This window comes from Ictalurus punctatus, chromosome 5, assembly GCF_001660625.3.
Source record: "Ictalurus punctatus breed USDA103 chromosome 5, Coco_2.0, whole genome shotgun sequence".
Lineage (NCBI taxonomy): Eukaryota > Metazoa > Chordata > Actinopteri > Siluriformes > Ictaluridae > Ictalurus > Ictalurus punctatus.
The window spans coordinates 4,603,881-4,626,667 of record NC_030420.2 but is presented as its reverse complement, the minus strand read 5'-3'; the positions used below and the strand labels follow the sequence as shown (position 1 = coordinate 4,626,667).

The 22,787-nt window shown below is 39.5% G+C and overlaps 1 protein-coding gene across 1 annotated transcript; it reads right to left on the bottom strand.

Annotated features, from left to right (window-relative positions):
* Window positions 1–5,229: 5,229 nt before the first annotated feature.
* Window positions 5,230–22,205, bottom strand: stc1 (stanniocalcin 1). Its single transcript, XM_017467200.3, has 4 exons — window positions 21,669–22,205; window positions 14,215–14,357; window positions 13,622–13,833; window positions 5,230–10,824 (listed from the first exon to the last, which is right to left on the bottom strand). Exons 1-4 carry the CDS (start codon window positions 21,814–21,816, stop codon window positions 10,542–10,544), a joined length of 786 nt encoding a protein of 261 aa, XP_017322689.1. The 5' UTR covers window positions 21,817–22,205; the 3' UTR covers window positions 5,230–10,541.
* Between the last annotated feature and the right edge of the window lie 582 nt (window positions 22,206–22,787).

Here is a 22,787-nt window from a genome sequence, read left to right as displayed (position 1 = left end):
ATAATAATAATAATAATAATAAGCTGTTAGGTTGCATCTGCATTATGTTTTGGTTCGTTATCCATCTGTACTGTGAAGTGCTGTCCTATCAGTTTTGCAGCATTTGACTGAATCTGAGCTACTTCTATCAACAGTCACATCATCAATAAACACCAGTGATCCAGTTCCATTGGCTGCCGTACATGCCCATGCCATAACACTTCCTCCACCATGTTTGACAGATGATGTGATATGCTTTGGATCATAAGCTCTTCCTTTCCTTCTCTTCTTCTCTTTCTGTTCTTGAGTGTTACCAGTGGTTTTCATCTTGAGGTAAACTGCCTGTATTTATATTCATGAAGATGTCTCTTGATTGTAGACTTTGACAGTGATACGTCTACGTCCTCCAGAGTGTTCTTGACTTGGCTAGATGAAGGTGTAATTCTGCGATCACCCTCTTTAGTTGTCTTATTTTGGTGTTGCTGAGCTCGCCAGTGCGTTCCTCCTTTTTAACGATGTACCAAATTGTTTGGCCACTCCTAAAGTTTCTGCCATCTCTCTGATAGGTCTGTTGTGTTTTTTTCAGCCTAATCACGGCCTCCTTCACTCGCATCGACACCTCTTTGGACCTCATATTAAAAGTTCCCGTGAACAGCTACTAAATGCATATTCAACAGACCTTTTATCTCCTTAATTTATTTTATGAAATAACGACGAAGCAGGCCACACCTGGCTATGAAACTGCTTATCAGTCAAATGTCCAATTACGTTTCAGCCTGTGAAAAGGGAGGGACTCCATTAAAAATGGCGGTAATTCCTAAACAGTTAACACGATATTTTTTTTGTTAAATCCCTTGAATTAAAGCTGAACTTCTACACCTCAATCACATCTTGACTGATTCATTTCAAATTTCTGTCACTGTCCAAATACTTATGGACTTGACTTTATCTAGCACTGGCACTTATTAAAGATGATGATTTTCAGTGCTCTTTGCTTTTTTATTATTATTATTATTATTATTATTATTATTATTATTATTATTATTTATACGATAACAATTATTGCCACATAATTCTGAATCATTTGGAAAGAACACACATGTAGTTCAGGCTGTTTATTGTTCAGAGTGTGCTAGAGATGTATTTCCACTTATGCAACGTATTTGTTTTGAATTCTTGACGAGGCTAGTCCTTTATTTATGGACATAAGTGAGTGCTCCAGCTGTGCCATATCGTTAAACTCCTGGGCCTTGTCTTATTATAGGCAGCGCTACATTTTTAAATAGAGGAGGAAGGCGATGAACTTTTGTCTGCATTTTCAGATTTTGTTTTGTACATCTGGGGCTCAGAGAGTTACATGATTTCGTGAAACCTTACATAGTGAACTGGCTCAACTGGTGGTCCGGCGTTAAATGGATGCATTTGTGGATGCATTGCAACACTGACATAGTTTGTTTGTGTGTGTGTGTGTGTGTGTGTGTGTGTGATTTTTGGAGTTCAGTAACCAGAGAGGACTGCAGGTGGGCTCTTGGCTCTTGGATCGGTAAGGGAGCTGTCGTATTAGATTTGGGAAGCTTAGAGCAGAAACGTTCCTGGGCTGAATCTCCGTCTTATCCTTCATTGCTGCTTGTGCTGAACCTCTCTGCTCTTCCACACTGTAAACCATGTTTGCTTGTTCTACATTTAGTGCCTTTTGTTTTGAACAGAAAAATGTGGTCTTTGTGAAACATCACTGGCACTAAAAGACAGTGTGCCTTTGCAGTAGTAGGGAGAAGAAAAGAAAAAAAATCAATGGATTAGACACCAGATTAACATTACATAAAATTCTGCCCGTTTGAACTCTCCAGTTTCAGTGGAAGCAACTGGCCAAATAAAAGACGTTCAGACAAAAGTCCAAAAGCATTTCATTCTCAACTACATGGCTTAAACACTGAAAATTAATCTTCAGCCTCCATGTAATTCGTAATTCGAAAAGGCCTTTTAATTATCATTTAAAAGAAATGAAGCCCTTATTTTCTCCAAAATTTGGTCATCTACAAATTCCCACCCACCATCCAGATCTTCCCTATGACACAACAGCTACCAATTGAGGGCGAGGGCTAACACGTGCTTCCTCCGAGACTCTTGAAGCCAACTGCATCTATTTATTTTTTTTTAAAATTGCTGTTCATGCTGCGTCACAGGGCAACATAACACACTCAGAAGAAAGCACTATCTACCCTCTTCCACATACATGAACTCATTGGCTAGTGTCAATCTGAATGAAAGGCAAGCGGGTAATGTAGAGAACGTGGCGTCGTATTTCGCCCTCTAGGACCTCCCATCATCAGGATTTGAACTTGCAGTCCCCCTGACGCTTTTCTCTTGCACCACTTGGCAGCCAAAAAGATATTACTTAAATCTCAAAGACATGATTTCTTGATTTAGCACATTTCATGTTTGTGTACATTGCAGTTCCACTTGGTTTCAGAACAGCACGGCACGTCTGTAGCCTAGTCTTCATAAATAATATTGTAGAAGGAATAATACTTGAATAGAATCATAATTACACGCGAGGTTTCCAGAGGTACTTATGCTTAACTTAATATGTGCAGTCTGTTATAGATAAATTTTTATGCACTTTTAGTAATGACGCATTCATAAAACTCAACCCTTATTGGTCTGCTTGTGTGAATTTGGTAGACTAATTCTTCCTTGATTGTTTGCTGGTTGCCTTGAAAATGTGTCATGCCCCAAAGTGTTTACATTTTTTTTTTAATGGATTTTAAGGTTTACGGCTTGCCTCGGGAACTCAATAATCCATAGATGAACAGAGTGACCTTAACATAGCAATAATAGTATGCAGCAACTACCGTTTTCTCAGCTATCGTTGGAAATAATGCGTAGTTTGTGTGTAATAAAATTAACTTGAGTATTTGAGTAACTTGTGTGATTAAATTAATTGAATAAATGGGCCACGATGGAATCAATGCATCACCTAGTCCTATGAGGGAGTGTGGAAAATGTGGGGGGAAAAAAAGACAAGAAAAGAAAAGGCCTTCAGGACTCCTCCAAATTGGCATGAAATTACGTCCCTCCCCAGTGCTAGAGATAGCAACTGGTTCACTTTTTTGCATGACTCACTTCCTTTCCCCAGGCCTTTTTATAGAGCAGAGATTCTTTGCAGTTTTAGCACGTTTGCAAAGCGAGTTTAGGGAAAGTTCATTTTTAAAAGCATGAGTACCCTGTGTCCCTCTTTACCACTTCACTGTCGTAATGCCGATTGGTCACACACAGCAGTGCTTTGATAGGCGAAGAACAGCTCAGCTTGCCTGGACGCGCTGTGGATGGGATCGGCATGTCCATAACAAATCTGTAAAGTTTATTTCGACGAGGGTTGTTAGCTGTTTATGGCCACGGCGGTGCAGATTGCAAGTAAACTGTGTTAAAGGTTCAGTAAATGATTCACAGAAGAGCATCATTTAGGTGAGCATCAAAATCCAGAAAGTGCTGTTGTAGATGCAAGACACAGCTCAACACCGATGGATGTTGAAAGCTGTATTCAGACACTGTTCACATTTTATTTGCCATTTTATAATACAGTGCACAAAATAACTGGCAGATTGAAGACTGTTTCCTTGTAGAGAAGTTTCTTGATTAAATAATATACCAGGACAATTGAATGAAATTTTTAGTTTTAGTTTACATTATCTATATATAATATTATGACATATTTTTCTGATATCTGTCAGACTGTAAAGACCGTCTAGACACTAATACCAGCTATTAACTAATCACAACTTCAACTTTGAACTAATAAAGTATTTATAGTCTGGTATATTAATGCAGGATATTAATGTACATTTGAGTTATTTGGTAAGAAAACAGAACATGGTTCATTTTTATCATAATTGGACACAATCTATCATGTTTGATAAATTGTTAGAGGAAATCAGCTTCTAAACAATTGATTAATGTGGTACTATTAGGAAAGCCAAGCAGAAGTGATCAAACTGGGGTTCAAAAGTAAAGGAAGCCACAAATTATTCTCTATGAAGTCTGAATGCAATATCAAATATTTCCAAAGCAACAGCTTTATAAGACAGGTTATCATGGGGCGGCTGTGGCTCAGGTGATAGAGCGGGTTGTACACTAATCGTAGGGTTGGTGGTTCGATTCCCGGCCCGCATGACTCCACATGCCGAAGTGTCCTTGGGAAGACACTGAGCCCCAAGTTGCTCCCAATGGCAAGTTAGCGCCTTGCATGGCAGCTCTGCTACCATTGGTGTGTGAGAGTGTGTGTGAATGAGACACAGTGTAAAGCGCTTTGGATAAAAGCGCTATATGAGTGCACCATTTATTATGTTACAAATGTTTACTATTATTAGCACATGACCAGTGCCATCTCATCCCACCATTTATATCAGCCATTGAACAAATGTCCTCGTTCACAAATCTATAAATTTTAAATTCAGTTGAAATATGAATGACCTGTTTTGAGTAACCGACAATTAAACATTTTTGCTATAGGTCAGATGTAAGGCAAAGTTTCATCGATTTGCTTGCCTTTCTTGATGCTGTGCAATCACTGGGCCGCAAGCTCAGGATTTAACTCCACAGAGTTATTATTGCATCTTACGGTCGAAAATGGGAACCATATCAAGATGTAATAGAAGCCTTCTTGGGCAGGAAGTATGCTGTCCCATGCTCGCACTATAAACATTTTCATTGGAGGAGTAGCAGACAGGACAGATAATGACTGGGTTGCCAGATTGGTGTAATTAAAAATATCTCGTTTTATAGCAATAATTAGAATGAAATGTAATACATGTCTGCAAATTCACAGTGCAAGTGTAGCCAAGTGTGTCTATGACATACTGAACTATTTCTATTGTAAGATATATTGGGAAAGGGAAAAGAGGATTATGGAATGGATAATGTCCATATATCAGAAATGCATGTACACTACAGTGACCTTGTGTTCCAAGTGAAGGCTGAGAAAAAGAAGAAAAATGTGTCTCCTTTGTCCAGTGCCTGCATTTTACGGAGGGATTTGTATGTTTTGTGTGATTTTTGTGATATAGCTGGACTGGAAATTTTGCTGAAGCCTGGCAAACACATTTGTATTATTGAACATAGTTGAGCAAAGGTATATCACTTAAAATGATTGCCACACTGTATAGTGGATGTCGGTATGTTGTAGCCTATTACATTGCAGCCTGGCTTGAAGCATTAATCAACGAATCCAGAGCTCACAAAATGAACACCATGTTCCTGATATGATCAGCGTTTATTTTCTACACAGTAAAAGACACATAGTTGATGCATTGGGATCTTCCTTTACCTGTAAGCACAGAGAAACCCGTCACATATACTCGAGTGTATACATGTGCATGGGTGTATAATAAAGTGCAAATCAATCACAAAGTTCTATCATGCGATACATTAAGGACATCAGAACAACAAATTCACTGAATGCCTTGCAAAACGAATTGACCTTCTTCTTTTGGTTTTTATCTTGTTAGCTACTAGGCAAAATCAACTCCGTAACAAACAAAAGGGGAGAGGAAATTAAGTGTGACAGGTTATCCAAATAAAATACATCAAGGAATATAATAACAATATAAGAGAGATAAGTGATTTCAAGTTTTGAGAAAGTACCATTCAGTTTAATGGCTGATTAAGCCTAGCTTTTTTTTGTGTGTCCTTAGTGCCCTGGATTAAAGAGGAAGTGACTCCAGTTCTTGGTGAATTAGTGATAAAAGAAAAGACAAAAATCCAAATAATAATAATAATAATAATAATAATAATAATAATAATGATAATAATAATAATAATAATAATAATAATAATAATAATAATAATAATAATACCAACCCTATGTTTAATTTACTACACTTTCTAGTAATGGTGAACTTTACATATTTGGATATTTTCTCAATTTGAACTTAAAACATTTTACCTTCAACTTAATTTGCAATGCTTTAACGTACAATCAATTCTTTGCAGTCACAAATTATCATACTAGAGCTATTAGATTAGCTATTTGTGATTTTCCAGTAATTGGGACTTTTTCATAATCGGGATTATCCCATGCTTTGAATGCTTAATTAAGACAATAATAGTACATTTTGTTTCCCACCATCAATTATGGCACATTCAAAATAACTAGAAAGCTGTGATAAACCTTCAGGGCCTCAAACAGCCCTACACACCAATACACTTTAGAAACAATTACATTCTCATGTAAATCCTTTGCAATTGATTTTTGAATCAATATGCAACTATATAAGTAGTAGGCAAAACAGATTTAAACAAAACAGAATACAGATTCATCCACAAGTGCACTGCAGAAACCCAACCAAAGATCATACATGTAGATGCACAATACCCCATGACACCCCAAGGGTAGTGTGTGTGTGTGTGTGTGTGTGTGTGTGTGAGTGTGTGTGTGTGTGTGTGTGTGTTGTGTGTGTGTGTTGTGTGTGTGTGTTGTGTGTGTGTGTTGTGTGTGTGTGTTGTGTGTGTGTGTTGTGTGTGTGTGTGATAGGCATGGCTACACACGTGCTCCAAAGAGTGGCCGTTTTCTCTGAGATGGGTCGGCCACTCCCTTTCCATGAACACGGTTGACTGATGGCACCCTTAGTACTATAAACATCAGGAGTCTCATTTATCAACTGTGCATGTTCAAAGTTCTATGTGCGTATACTTAGAACTACTCCTAACCTTATATGTAATCAGAAACCCCTAGTGGTAGAAAAGTGTAATCGCAGCTTTGGTCAAGGTGGAGCTTGTTTTTTAAGGTGCGCAGGAACATCACTGCTGAGAGCGATGAGTGGCTCATTAAGTTTGCCCAGTGCAATTTTAATTGCCACAGGCACATTTCAATGAGAAATTGGACACACGTCTGGTATTTCCCAACCAACTATATTCCCAAATACAACAGTGAAATGGTCAACAATAATATGGAGCTGTCCAAAATTGGAAATTAGAGCAATTGATTGCGCACCTAGTCATAAAACCACCTTTGTGAAGGGAAGTTATTTACCATATTTGGCAATTTGGAGGTATTTCTTTATATAAACATATGCGGCGGAGAAATTCTGAGATTTATCAACGTCCATTCATGATAAATACCAACTTTCTAGCACATACTGGTGGTTCGTATGCAAACAATTAGAACTTGTTAATTTCCAACCAAAGGGGAATAAGACTGGCATGTACTTCCTTTGAGACCCGTGAAGCCAGCCGCCGCAACTTTTCCGATCTGCGTCACAGGTTTGCGTAACGTTCAATCCTGTGTGGAAAATACTATCCACTCTCTTCCTCATACATGACCTCACAGACGCCCACGATTGGCTAGTGTCACACAGATTGACAGAGACTGTAACGCCATCCCGCCCACCCACGCCAATTTAGCTCTCTCTGACTCTCGGCTCCGGATTGCTGTCGGGATTCAGACTCCCGATCTCTCAATGACAGTGCGAGCGCGTTTCCGTCGCCCCACTCAAGAGCTCCTACGCACGGTCTGATAAAAGAGACTCCAGATGTTATACATATTAGGCATTATAATTCTTTGCAGCAACACAGTACTCTCTCAAGGTAAGCACAACTGAAAAAAAAAAAAAACAAATAGTTGAAACATAACACAGTGGGGTTAGAAATAGGTTTAGCAGCAACTGTTTGGTACAGCAAGTTCCTTGGTGTTTCATAGACAGAGATCACTCTTAATCCCGAAATCAAAGAGAGACTTCTCTCTCAAACACACATCACTCACACTACATCCCTGGCTACTCAAGTATACAACAGCTATAATGGTCTCTCTAGCTCATTGTTGAAACTTTGAGCCCAACCTGCGTAAGATAAAAGAGTTTCGATTGTTTCAATGCCCTTTTATTAGTGGTCCTAAGAGATGGAAAGAGGAAAGTGCATATAAAGACACATATTAATGTGTCTCTTACTACATACACACACTGATATTTTTAAATTAACAGGGAGAAGAAACAGGGAGAGACAGTCAACCTGGGACTGGGGAGATACATTGCCGTTCATATGGGGGAGGTAAAAGGCTCTACTGTACTCTAAAAGTCAAAGTCGACCGGCCCTGGCTTTTACTCAGGCCGCTATAATGTGGATTTTTTTTTAAGCATGAAACCTAGGAATTATTGCATAGTTTGGTGAGTTTATTTTAAATGTGCACATCATTTGGTTTAAGAAAAAACAGTCATTGCCACTGCCAGTGTTAATTTTGCGGACGAGAATAATGAAAACGATCAGCGATTCGATGGCTTATGACGACATAAAAAAAAGAATTATGTCAGACTACATTGTATTGTGCTAACAAGCCCATGAAGTCAACATAAAGTCTGGCAGCATTTCGTGTATGAAAAGTCAAATCAGTGAACTGACTCGAGATGAAATCTGAAAGGGGTGGCAAAATTAACATTGCATCTTGTCCTTGGATCTCTTCATTTTATTCGTCTTTGGGCCTAATTCTACCAAACTGCTAAACCACTACAAAACCACAATGGCACCATTTATCCATTAACAGCTAAGTTTATAGCGCTTTACCTATCAAAAACTGACCTTCATTTCTTTTCAATTGGAATGGTCTCTTTCTACAAGAATAAAAATAGCCATAGTGGTTTGGTGGCAGTTTTATTAGATACGACCCTAAGGCTTCAAGTCTTCACAAGCTTTTCCTCTAACAACTCCCCCCCTCCCCCTCCCCCATCTTGGTTTATCTTCACTTCTCCATGAAGCACTTAAACAGAGATGTCTACTCTTCCACCCCGGGTAAACACTCAGAGAAAAAATAGGCCTTTTCATAAACATTGTATATTGCATAGTGTCAAGAATGGCTCCAGAAAACACTTTGCAGTGACTGTTCCAGTTTGAACTGTTTGTGCTAACCATAGGTGTACTATAGAACAGCCTAAACCCATCCTTCACGTACAAAATAAAACCAGCGGTGCTTTAAAATACTGGATGTTGATTTCCCCCCCACCCCCCCAACACAGGCAGATTTTTATTAAAGCTGAAAATATAACTCTAAGCAACAGTCTATTGTTGACCCTGCACAAAATACACAGTAAGTGGCAATGCTCGCAACACCTTTTTTATACTTTTAGTCTTTTATAGTGGTCCCGTACAACACTCGCAGCGAAGGTGAGCTGACTCAAATGACCAACGTGTTCCCCCATGACCAGCACAGAGTCATTACATGGGTCTCATCTTGAAGGAAATTAAAAAGAAAGGTCCAAAAAATAGAATCTAAATTAAAAAAAAAACAAAACAAACAAAATAACCAAAACAAACAAACAAACAAAAAAAACAGGCACTCGGTACTAAAAGAAAAAGAGAAAAGAGAAATAAAAAAAAACACCTCTAGTTGACTTATCACAGAATATCTACAGAAATGCAATCAAATAAACACTTAAATAATATAGTAGGAAAATAAATATGAATAAACCCAAAAGGCTCTTTTCTTAAATAGACATCTTGGTTTGCTTCGACCCCACATCTGTACGTCATATTCACCAGGGAGCAAGTTGTTCATCTGTCCATTACGTCTGGCTATAATTTCATAATTTCATGTGACACTAGCATTGCACTCGAGGGTTAGCAACAACTGGGTTTTTCTCTTTTTTTAAATAGAAAAATAATATCTACTAAATGATTACTGTCCAGATTTCTAATCAGTTTCTGTAAAAAATGATTTTAGTCATGACACCTAATGTTACCGCACGCAGGGTCTATGAAATATGGCATCTGGAGTAAATCTTAGTTTTTTGGTCTTTTATAATGAATTCCTGCAGATTTTCTTTTTTTAAAGATATCCCTCACCCAGTGAGTGAGCGTTCACAAAAAGGCTAGTGGCAATTTAAGATCTAGTGGCAATTTAACATCTAAAAATAGTAAAATATCTGTTAATAAATAAATAGTACACTCTCATATTTATAGCACATGCCAACTATTTCACATTAACAATATATTCAGTATATATACACATATTTTCTTTGTTGTAACCTTTTTTTTTTTTTTTTTTTTTAAAGATATATTGGTTGTATAGATATATAAATGGTTCTATATTGATGGTATTATTTTCCGTTTTTCTCTTTAGATACTTTTCATGAAAATAATATATATATATATATATATATATATGTATATATATATATATATATATATATATATATATATATATATATATATATATATTAATCTATAATCTATAATCTAAGAACTCTACACAATGGCCTGAATATTTTTTTTTTAAAGAGATTTTACACTGAGCTTGTAAAAGAGACTTTAACTGTGCTTAGGTCAGTCTCGAAATATGAAAAAAGCTTAGCTGGTAAACTAGTCCCTTGAATTTCTATGACAATATAAACATAAACATTTGACATTCAAGCTATTTTCATATAGGTGCATTTCTTTTTTCCTGTTCAAGAGAATTAACGTTATTCCTGCATTCTGATTGTGAATGAGCCACTAATATGTTTTGTTTGTTTTTTTTCTTTCTTTTCATTTTGCAAAAATGTGCACAACCTCTAGGTTCGGACCAAGAAACCTGGTCTGCGTTAAGAGCTGTTGTCCATGTTGCGTTTCTTGCTGAAGAGATTGGCCGTGTCCCTGTTGCGTAGATGAGGCTGGTTCTTGTGTGGGTGGGGACTGGCGGGCCAGTGCCAGCCTCCACGAGTCTCCGCCCCAGTGGGCACAGCAGTGGATGGGCAAGGCTTGTTCTGCAGTAGCTGGAAGAGCATGGCAATCTCAGGCCCCAACCGGGCCATCAGATTCACCCTCAACAGGTCGATTGTTTCCTCGTCACAGTCCATTAAACTCTGCAGCAGCTTTCCATAAAACCTGCAGCGAGACACAGAACACTCACACTGAGCCCATGCCACACTGGATTAGGTTGGTTACAGCATTAGGTTGATGCAGGTAATAACAAGAATAGAGGAAATCACTTCACAGAACACAAAGCTGTGTTCTTTATTTTTTTGCCTTTTCATGTTGCTTGTTTGTGATTTCAGTTTTAACATATAGCATAATTCGGTTCCCAATTATACCTATGTATGGCTTGCATTATGTGACAAGAAATAATGCAATCTATGATACGCTAACACCTTCAGCTAGCTAACCTTGGTTTTTTTTTTTTTGGGGGGGGTTCCAAAAAAGACTGTTAAGCTAGTCGGGTCACTTGTTATCTGACTCATAAAAGCAATGAATTTTGATTTCATCATTTATTGTTAGCTAGGTTTATATATTTAACATTGCTTAAAATTTATACCAGTTTGGTATTTAGGCAGTGTTAAGAAATATAACGAGGACCGGCAGACATCACACTCACCAGAGTACTAGCACGATCGTTGATGTTCATGTTCCTCATGGGCAGCTCATGGGCATTGAATCCTTGCAAAGTCTTGCCAATCCCTGTCTTAATCCAAAGTCCATTTAACAAAGCATGGGTTCAAGGCTCATAAAAGAAATCAGCAATAACAAGACTTGGAAACGTGTACGTTTCCAAGTCTTGTTATTGCTGATTGCTTTTATGAGCCTTGAACCCTTGCTTTGTTAAATGGACTTTGGATTACTCTTTGGCCTTGTTGAACCTGTTTTGTTTGTGTTTTGACCAATTTTAAGAATTATGTTCTAAGCGTTCTGAGAGGTTTTAGAAGCCAAATCTAGCTAATGTTAGCTGTCTACTTACAGCAAATGAACAAAGGACTCTCCTTTGACTTGAACGACGTACCCGTTCTGGAAAGGAATCATGTAAAACTGGACTATAAACATCTCTGCACAGGGGGGGAAGGCCAGCAACAGCATCTATCACTTACCTACAATGTCGTTCTGACATGTTTGCCTTAGTGTTTGCACTCTGATTCACATCTCTGAACCCCAGTGTCATGTCAGGCTCATTGCCACAAGTGTGAGTCACACATACTGATTAAAAAATGGGGATTTCCTCTCGCCTCTTCAGTGGCGGACCCTCTCTAGTGCACAAACCATAAATGGTTTGAATGAACTGAGGCTGGGACATAATGAACATGCTTTTGGGATGTTAAAGCAACCCAGCAGGTTGGGTTCTACCCATAACCCACCCACACTGTGGTCAAGTTAAACCAGTGTGTGTTATGTTACAGTGGCGTTTGAAAATTTGTGAACCCTTCAGAAATTTTTACATTACTACATAAATATGACCAAAACTTCATCAGATTTTCTCACAAGTCCTCAAAGTAGATAAAGAGAACTCAGTTAAACAAATGAGACAAAAAAATGATACTTGGCCATTTATTTATTGAGGAAAATGATACAATATTGCACATCTGCAAGAGCCAAAAGTACGCGAACCTTTGCTTTTAGTAACTGGTGTGACCCCGTTGTGCAGCAATAGTTGTAACTAAATGCTTCTGGCTTGGAGGAATTTCAGCCCATTGCTCAGTACAGAACAGCTTCAAATCTGGGATGTTGGTGGGTTTCGTCACATGAACTGCTTGCTTCAGGTCCTTCCACAACATTTCTATTGAATTATGGTCAGGACTTTGACTTTGGCTATTCCAAAACATTATTCTTTATTCTTCTTCAACCATTCCATCGTAGAACAACTTAGGGTGTGCTTAGGGTCGTTGTCTCTTGAAATTCAGTTCGGGGACAGATGTCCTGATATTTTCCTTTAGAATTCTCTGGAATAATTCAGAATTCATTTTTCCATCAATGATGGCACATCGTCCTGGCCCAGATGCAGCAAAACAGGCCCGAACAATGATACTACCACCACCATGTTTCACAGATGGGATAAGGGTCTTATGCTGGAATGCAGTATTTTCCTTTCTCCAAACACTACACTTCTCAGTGACGCAGTGACTCCAACTTGCCAAGATGAATAAAATCGACCATAATACACTTCCAGAAACATGTTTTGTGCAGATCAGACTCTGATAGATCCCTGCTCTTTAAATAAAACAGCGTGCTCACTCACACCTGATTGTCATTCCATTGATTGAAATCACCTGACTCTAACTTCACTTTCAAATGAACTGCTAATCCTAGAGGTTCACATACTTTTGTAGTTCACAGATGTGTAACATTGGATCATTTTCCTTAATAAATCAATGACCAAGTATAATAGTTTTGTCTCATTTGTTTAATTGGGTTCTCCATGTCTACCTTTAGGACTTATGTGAAAATCTGACGATGCTTTAGGTCATATTTATGCAGATATCTAGAAAATTCACAAACTTTCAAGCAGCACTGTATATATTGTCCTAGCCCTGGATTACAGAAATTACTCAAATCCTGCTACATTTCATTAAGCTTTTTTTTTTTTTTTTTTTTTAAAGAGTACTATTCAGCTCATCATTTGTGAAGCACACAAAATGTACGATGGGATAACCGACCAAAGCTCACAAAGAAATTGAAAGAATTCCAATGTGCAATAAGAAATTTCTTTTGATATGTAGGTTATCCATGTCTGTAACAGATAAACGAGTCAATAGCTGGAGTGGATTTACACCATTATAATCTCACCGTAGTACCAGAACACCACACCTGACAGCAGATCTCCAAGGTCATCTTTTCCCACAAATGCTTCTAATGCATATGTGTTATGACATGGGGAAAAAGAAAAATGATTCAAGAATTGCTTGTTGATGAGTCTTACTTGTTAGGAAAGTGGCTGGGCAGTTGAGCTACATCTGCAATGGCTTCTGGGTTTGACCTGGCTACAGTGCAGATGTCCAGCTTGGTGTAGCACTCCTCCTGAACCTCCGAGATCATCCGCTGGAAAGTGGAACAACGGCGCACAGTAAGAAAGACCTTGGAGGTGATGCCATTGGCGATGCACTTCAGGCTCTCCTTCACAAAAGCCTTGCCCTGGAAAATGCACCAAACAATATAGCCGATTTTAAAGATTTCCTATCCTTAAGCGTATTTAGATGTAGGTCATATTAGGTCATACAATTTAGTCACGTGCCAGTGAAGCCAGCCAACCAGATTTTATTGTACTGCTCCTCATAGTTGATTTTACTGAACAGTGCAGCATAACACACTCGGAGGAAACTGCTGTTTTCCCTCTTCCACATACATGAACTCACTGACACCACTGACTGTTATTAAGAGTAGCCAAATTTTGATCCCTTGTCTGCGGGCAAGGGATGGCTGCGGCATCTTCAGGATTTGAACTCACGCTCACCAGATGATAGGGGTTAACTTTAACATTTTAAATTCTCAATAAGATGTGAAGACGTTACAAACCTGAGTGTCAAATTTAGCAGCACTGTAGAGAAAGGACTTGCAGATGTCATGCATTCCATCTGTGTCACACGTGGAGTTCTCCAGACAAGCGAAGGCACCACAGCCCACTTGGAGGGCACTATTCAAACAGCGCACCACATCCGCTATAAAAGAAAGAGAGACCGTGCCCTTAAGACATTAAGAGATACACTTTGAAAACCCTTGCAGATCACCAAAATATAAAGAGAGACATGTTGAAGGTGAAATGCTTAGACAACCTAAATAAAAAACGACATTTATGGTTCTTTATTGTCGAATTCATAAGAAGAAGGTTTCGGGAGATAGTTGAGGGTAATGTTGCCACCTCACAGCTTGAGTTACTCTCTGTGAGAACGTTTGCATAGTCTTCTTGTGTCCATGTGGCTTTTCTTCCAGATTCTCCAGTTTCCTCCCAACTCCCAAAACATGCCAGTAGGTGTATCGGCAAAAATAAAATACCCACAGGTGTGAATGAGTGTGCAAATGTGTGCGGTGCCCTGCAATTGACTCGCATCCTATCCAGGGTGTTTTCCCGCTTCACACCGCTTCCTTCCTGGGATAGGGTCCGGATCCACTCGTACACAGAACCGGATGAAGCGCTCATGAAAGATGGATTTCATTGATGGAACATAAGTTATTAGACATTATTTATGGTGAAAATTGTGAAAAAGAAACCCATTTAGAAAGCAAAAGGAAACATTCAAGTTCTTAAGAGGATCAGTAAATATGGAACACATTCTCATTAGTCTCATGAGATGTTTAAACAGCGTTTTGGGATAGAAACTATGGTTCAGTGTTGATTGTTGCAGCTTTGCTATGATTGTGGATGATCTAATGTAAATTTCCATTCTTTGCTAATGCCAAGCCAAATTTCTTCATATACAGACTTAATATGACAAGTAACAGCATGCTTGACAGGCCACTGGACGCCTTCAAATATATAAGGCTGGGGCACAATTTAGAATAATTACTCTACATATCTAGCATTGGAAATAGAGTTTATGAGTATTCCAGTAGTTGTGTTCTGTTCTTGGAACTGAATTAGTGACCTACTGCACTGAAAATACCAATAGCCAGCCTCCTGGGGGCTTAAAGGCAGTCTGGCTGCTGTGTGCCCTACGTTTGCCCCTCATAAGAAGAGAAGGGTTTATTAGTAGGGAGGCGGCGAGGGGATGTGTGCCATACGGTATTGGTTTCTGCTGACTGTTGCATTTGGCACACGATCTGCTGCTTCCATTACGCTCACATGTGACAAGACAATAATGCTCAGCTCCACAGGCGAGCTTGCCAAAACCACCTACAACACTCCAGTGCCAGGGACTATAAACACTTCACCATGCAGACTTGCACTGTGTATTGGGTCACTGTGCCACCCCACATTAAAGATGTTTTTCATGGCAGCAGTGAATGTGTTTAGTGTATGAAAGACAAACTGGTGTTGCATCAGACCCATTGTTTTGGGGCTGAAGGGAAAAAAATAGGTTGTGTGTTGCTGTGTCAACGCAGCTGGCACAAAGGTAGACTTATGAAATAACCAGAAAGTCCCTAAATGTCATCGGAAGAATACGTCTATTGTCTATAGGGTCAGACGTGAGCAAGATCTCAAATGAAGTTACTATAAAGGGCTTTTCAAACGCTTATTCAGTGTCTGACACGAGCTTTGTCCTGGTAAACGCTTGTCAAATGTTTTTAGTCTTAACGCCATCAAGGAAAATTCCAACCAAACAAATGGTTACGACCTTATCAATTTGAACTCTTAAGTATTCTATAGCACAGGGCTGTCGAATTCTCACATCTGTTTGGCAGAAGGTGTTGATTTCTTCTCTATAACAGCAGCTCTGACGATAGTTCTGGCGGTAATTCAAACGATACGCTTCTAATAATGCACGGTATTAATATTCACGCAGACTTGTATGACGGACACTCTAAGGAATCTAAGGCTAAAAATATGCTCATTAAAAAATGTTTCTTATCATTTCGATACTCATTCACAGGGACTTGTATGGTGTAAGAGCCACATAATTAAAGGTTAATAATAAGCGATTGCAATTTTTTTTTAACGTTAATGAAAGAACAGTAAGTTTTCAACCGCAGGAAAGTCCTCAGCGTGTTATGTATGTAAAGTTTGTAGCTGTTATGACATAAGCGATAACAGGAACTAACCTGTCTTACAGACGTTCCACGACGCTAAATGTAACTATAAATGGATAATTAGCACATTGTGCAATTCTTTAATGAAAAAGAAAAATGCAATTGTTGGCAAATCGCTATGATAGAAAAGAAATAAAACTTTTTGAGAATGCTGTTATTGGAAAACAATCAGCTTCATGCGGTTGAAATAACTCGGATTCGCATCAGGCTGCATCACACCACCACATAGTGGATTATTTTCCATAACAGCACACCCCCACCCCCACGTGTTTCATTCCAACTCAACATAAAGCAACCTGAATAAAAGTGGTGAAAATAAAAAAAAGGAACCCAACAGCACAAATCAACTATGCCCATATTTATTGATTACTAAAAACTAAGCCATGAAACACGAACAATGCCTACTGGCCTGGCATAATCTCATCAGATTCACCATAGAGGCTTAAGTGCTAAACACTTTATTCAACCACCTTCTCTAATAAACTGATGAATCAGTTTGATAAGTGTGAGTTTATGAATCAATTCAAAATCAAGTCCAGTGTACTTTCAAATTTCTTTCAATTGAAATTTTTGGAAATGATGTCAGCCCATAAAAAAATCACCTCTGAATTAGGATTGTATTGTTTATCCGATAGCGAAGTGGCTATATTGAGTTGACTTGTGGGACCTGCATCACGACTGCACCAGCAGTTTCTGTGAAACTCTCTGACCTGATCTAATGATGCGTCAACACCTGTGGTGTGTGACGCTAGCAGCAGGGGAAATATGCTAGCGTTTCCTTTCTTTGAACCATTCCGGTTATGATGAGTAAACCTTCCATGGGAAATTGTGTTATGAACTAGTCGGGCCACCAGGGAATGAAAATTTGCACAGTGACTCACCGAGTCGAGGTGCGAAATATCGATTTGTTCATCCCCAGATAGAGCTCTTATTGTGTGAACACAAAGCCCAAGCAATGTGCTTGGATCTATTATGACTAAGGAAACATGAATAAATGTGGGCTTACTCTGCTGTAATGTGTACAGAGGCCCTGACGGCGAGTTCTGACAGGTTTGAGTCGACAATGAACCTTTTTGTCTTTGCCCCATTTTCTCTTCTCGTCTCTCTGTCGTGTATTTGGCAAGCGTTGCAATGACAACAGTGTGCCCTATCGATTTTTTTTAGATATATTTTATACTCTGCACTTACATAGTTACCTGTTCAGATTTCGCCTACTAAAGTTCACGACCCTGAACTGAATGAACTCGGTTGCCCTGCAGAATTTCAGGATTATGTCAGGCTTTTTCTTTTCACGTGGTGAATGACCTCATTCCCTACTGCTCTACAGCACATATTTGAATAGTCTTTAAAAAATAAATAAAAATAAATATCTGTAGTAGATATAAAACCCCACAAAATAATACACTGATATCCAGACTATAAATAAATAAATAAATAAATGGGTTCTTTTCAGGGTCAAAACTATTTTTCTCAAAATGATCATGTTTCTGTAATAAGACACCTTGCAATTGTGCTACCTTGTGGTGCTCATGTGTTTATTGCAAGTAGGTTTGCTCTATTTTAGCTCTGAGTGCATACTGTAGCACCACTGTCTCTTTGTCTATAAAACACTGAGTCAGTACATGTCTCCCCTAGCAACTAAGTACAACAGGAAGTTATGCAAATACCAAGTGGAGCCCTTACAAAGGTTTTCCTGAGCAGAGACACGGCAGAGCTGAATGTCCCACACTGCACACAGATCCACTTTATTCATCTTGGCAAGTTGGCGTCACTGCATGGTAATTACTTTCTATTTAATATGCTTTTCGGACATTAAAGTCAGACTTTTTGTTTTCTGTGGAAAGTTCAAGCGACCCGCAGTTTATGTGAGCTGGCACACAAAGTCAGTACAACCAGCAGCGTAAAAGGATGAGCCATTATGGTCTTAAGGCTTTATCGATTGTCATCCAGTTCACTGATTTTCACATCGAAGACGGTGAGAGAAAGCAGGTTTAACTGTGCTATCTGGCGCCATTTTCTGCCTGCACGACCCACACAGAGGCATTCTGTCCACAGCATGACGCTACCATTGGGCTAAAGCCTTGGCAGGAATAATGAATCGACCGCTGAGGTGACAAAGGTTGCCCTACAAAGGTTACCTTATTTCCCAGCAGCAGCACTCAGCTAGGATACATGTACTCAGAGCTCCTATTCTGCCCAGAATAAACACATTAATATCACCCGTTCTCCGATGACCTTCATATTCTTCTGCGTAAAAAAAACAAAGTTATTCCACATTTTATATGGTAGAGCTTCACATTTAGACTTCAGACAACAGTTCATATTTGATCTCCTAACAACCTTGATCAAGAAAACTCCCTGCATACCAGTACACTCTCAAATATCACCGGATTGGTCAACCGGTTATTTGCAGCATGGCTGATATCAGATGGGAGGCTAAAATCTAATATCTGTCAATAGCGCTACGATTAAACTATTAAGGTTGAGCATTTGGCATCAATGGGATAATAAGAATCATTTTTGGGAAGCGTGCTAAACGGAAAAGTAACCCTTTTGTTCAGTTCAAACTATCACTAGTCTGGGTTAGAAAGAAATCAGCCCCAGCCTCGCTTCTTCAATCCATTCTGTGTATGACCACTGGAGGTGCTGTTGTGCTTGGTTTCACAAAGAAACTCCTAAACTAAGACATTTGTTAACATCACGTAATCTGATGTCGAAGGCAAAAATATGGATGTCTCTTTATGTTTGAAAGACTGCCTGGCCTTTTAAACCAGACACTCCCGGGAAGAGGGTAAACAGAGAGCAGATTTTTCAGCAGGAATTCTCTTGACCTTGGCAGCGAGCACAATGTAGTTGAATTTCCTTGGCGAACTGCATGCTTGAATTCCTCACACTATGTACAGAGTGATATGAATTTTGTACTATGTGCAGAGTGATATGGGCTTGTTAACAAGTCATCGGAGTAAAGTAACATGAGATATTACACTTAGATGGAATAGTTGAACACTTGTTTCTAGCTCACTTACATTCACTTCTCCTTTCTAGTCTGTATAACAAATACCACAAGATTGACCACTCGCACCATAAGAGGAGGTGAGTAGGAATGCACTTATCCTTGGCAGAAATGAAATTTCCTTGGTGATTGGCACGATCAGTTTCCTTCAGAATATATACTTACATATATGGGCTTGCTAGCTGGCAAATTAATAGTAGCCTATAGATAAGCAAATTAAACAAGATATCATGTATATATTGACTTGGACACAATATTGCTCAAAGTTTAGAGGTCATAACGATGACTAGCTGTGATATCCTATCAAAACGTTTTGCACTCTTTCAAATGCAATACGAAATAACAGGAAGCAGGAATTAGCATTAGCATTTGCATTGCAGAAAATCTCTAAATGTAGCTACGTCATTCATATTTATAGTGCATTGTAAAAGTCAACTAGCTATCTAGCTGGCTCGATATTTCCAGAAAATAACTGAGAGTAGTGGAATGAAGAGTTCAGTAGCGCTAACTTGCAACTAAGTGCGGTTCACAAATTGAAAAGCAAAATCAATTTGTTATGGCGTACCCTGTACGTCGCATGTTAATTATATTTTGTGCAATAAATTAGCTACACAATATAATGAAAATGTCGCAGATGATTTCCCTCACTTTTTTTTTGAGGAGTAGCTTCGATGAGGTTAGCTACTTTTTCTTACTAGGTTGTAGTGTATCTTCCGACTTGTATTAAGAGCTACTATCCAAGTGTGTGGGAAGTTGACGCAATATTTTAGCCAAAGTTTATGAATATTCTCAGTCGGCGATGTGACTTTTTACAACCTTTTATTTGATCTTTGATTTTTATTTTATTTGAACCTTTGATTTTTTTTTTTTTTTTTTAACCAATGCAGCCTGGATCCGTCATATGAAATTATATCAAACAGGCAATGTGACTTATGGCTGTAACTAGCTATGAGAAAACTAAGGTCCTCATAGTTTTTTTTGTTTGTTTGTTTGTTTGTTATGATAATGGCGTTCTGATAATGTGGTGGAAGCATGTACAGAAAACAACTTTCCAAGTCTACCAAATCAGTAGTGATGATTGGTTCTCAACTGAATTCAGAGTACTTCAAGAGGATACTTTGAACCAAAAACTGACTGGAGTTTGATTATTTATAAAACGCAAACCTCAGTTTGTTTTTGTTATTTTCTTTATATAGACTGCTTGTGAGGTTGCTAGCCAAATCGGCTTGGAGTATCAAGCCACGAGCATGATATAGTGTATTATCTCGTGTAAATCAGAAATCAACAGGTAGCCCAGGCTGCATTATAAACCAAAAAGATTTGTCTCAAACTGGAGTCTGAGCAGAATTTTAAATGGAGATAAGGAACCGGCAATTGTCATGTAGTACACACTCAGCATTGTGATATATTACCAAGGACACATTTGTCTGCAATTTGGACCTCATTAAAATGACTCCTGGTTACATTCCCTGGCTTGGCTGCAGCTGAGCTATTTGAAATCATGAGTAGCTTGACAAGTTAGAATTGCATTGTAGCTTTCTCAATATCAGCATGCGGCCTATTAAATAACACATGTTGCTTGCTACTGTTGCACAGCAACTTTTATTCTAAGTTTAGAGAGCAGTATGTCAAATAGGCACACGGTAACAAAGCCAAGAGAGAAGGGATTAGTGTGCATCCTATAGCGCTTCTGGAAGAGGGTTTGGAGAGCTCGGATTTAGATCAGTGCGCTCTAAACGTGACACTCTCAGCATGTGGAGGGAGAAACACTGTGCCGGCTCATTGATTGACGGCTTCAGTGCAGGGGGGGTGGAATAATAATAAAAAAAAGCGTTCATAGGCCAGGAAATTATACTGAATTGAGGGATTTCACTGAATCTGTGCATACTAGATGTGTGCTATCGAGTCTCTGTGCAAATGCTGAAATAAGACAAGTGCAGGATTGCGTTCTTTATAACGGTGCACACTGCACGCGCGACATCTCTGATGCAGAACCACCGATCAACTCAAACGAGCCGGCTGACTGATTTTGGTCAAGTCACTGGTGTAAAAGCATGCACAATAGCCGGATTCACAATATTTTAGTCTTATGTTGCAAGTAAACTACAGTGCATGTGCAGGATGAAGCGAGGAATCTGGCCAGGTAATTAAAACACAGCAAATCATACACACGAGAGCTGATGACAGCTCGTGGCTCCAGCTCTTAGATGTGCAGCGCACAGTAGCGCCAAAAAAGCGCCTGCGAGCGGAGGAGGAGGATGCTGCTACTTACCGGGGCTATTGGCGGAGGCGCGCGCTCTCCGCGGCGAGTACGATTCGTTCACGTCCTGCTCGTGCGCCGATGCGACGACCAGCATCTCGAGCAGTAGCACGAGCAGCAACAGCAGCAGCAGCAACCAAAGTCCGCTCCTTTTTGGCATCTCTTGAGGCTTTCCTGAATTCTCTTATTAAGAAGAATAACGGCTCGAGCTCCTCTGCCTCCCTGTGGAGTTGTGCGCGGCGGATCTGGCAGATGTTAAAACGCCAATGCACGCTTTTATTACACGACTAAAAGCTTGATCTGGTGCAGATCTGTGCTGTGGCAGATGAAACAAAAAAATCGCTGACCAAATTCGTGTCGTGCAGCCAGCAATCATCAAGGCTCTCTCTCTCTCTCTCGCTCTCTGTGCATGTGTGTGTATGTGTGTGTATGTCTACTGTATGTGTGTGTGTGGTGTGTGTGGGGTGTGTGTGTGAGTGTGTGTGTGTGTGTGTGTGTGCAGATCCTGTGCTCGCCAATTTCCCTTCTCTCGTGGATGACAGGAGCGCAGGTCGCCCTTTATATAGCCATGCACGAGCATCTAGAGCCCAATCACAACCCGGCATCCGGGCATTAAAATGCACATCTGAAACTTTTTGCCCCCCCCCTCCCCCCATTACACCACCCCCCCCCCCCCCCCCCCCCAATTCCCCCACCCACCCACCCCTCTCCATGGTAGTTAAGCAACGCATCCCGCGTGTAGCCTCATGTTTGTCATCGATCCGTGGAAATCTAAATTAGGCAAGCAGGATGAGATTGAGATGTGTCGCTTCCCTGGTCTCTGGAAGGTCTTCTGGTTTGAAACTGTTGCCTCAGCCTATGTTGTTTTAGTCAAAGGCAGCTTTGGGAGCTTTTTTCCGGTCTGCCTTCATCATCTCATATTATGCAGTCCATATTATTGGACTGATCAAGATTAATCCATCCTTGGAGTATAGAATAGTAAAGAATGTATAGATATGGTTTTGGGTTTCCATAGGCTCTTATTCCATTTGTCAACCTTTTCCCCTAACGTTGGGGGAATCTCAGATTCTCAGTCAGTGACGATTTATTGATTCATGCCAGCTCTTCATTCGTCATATGAAGTTCTATCAA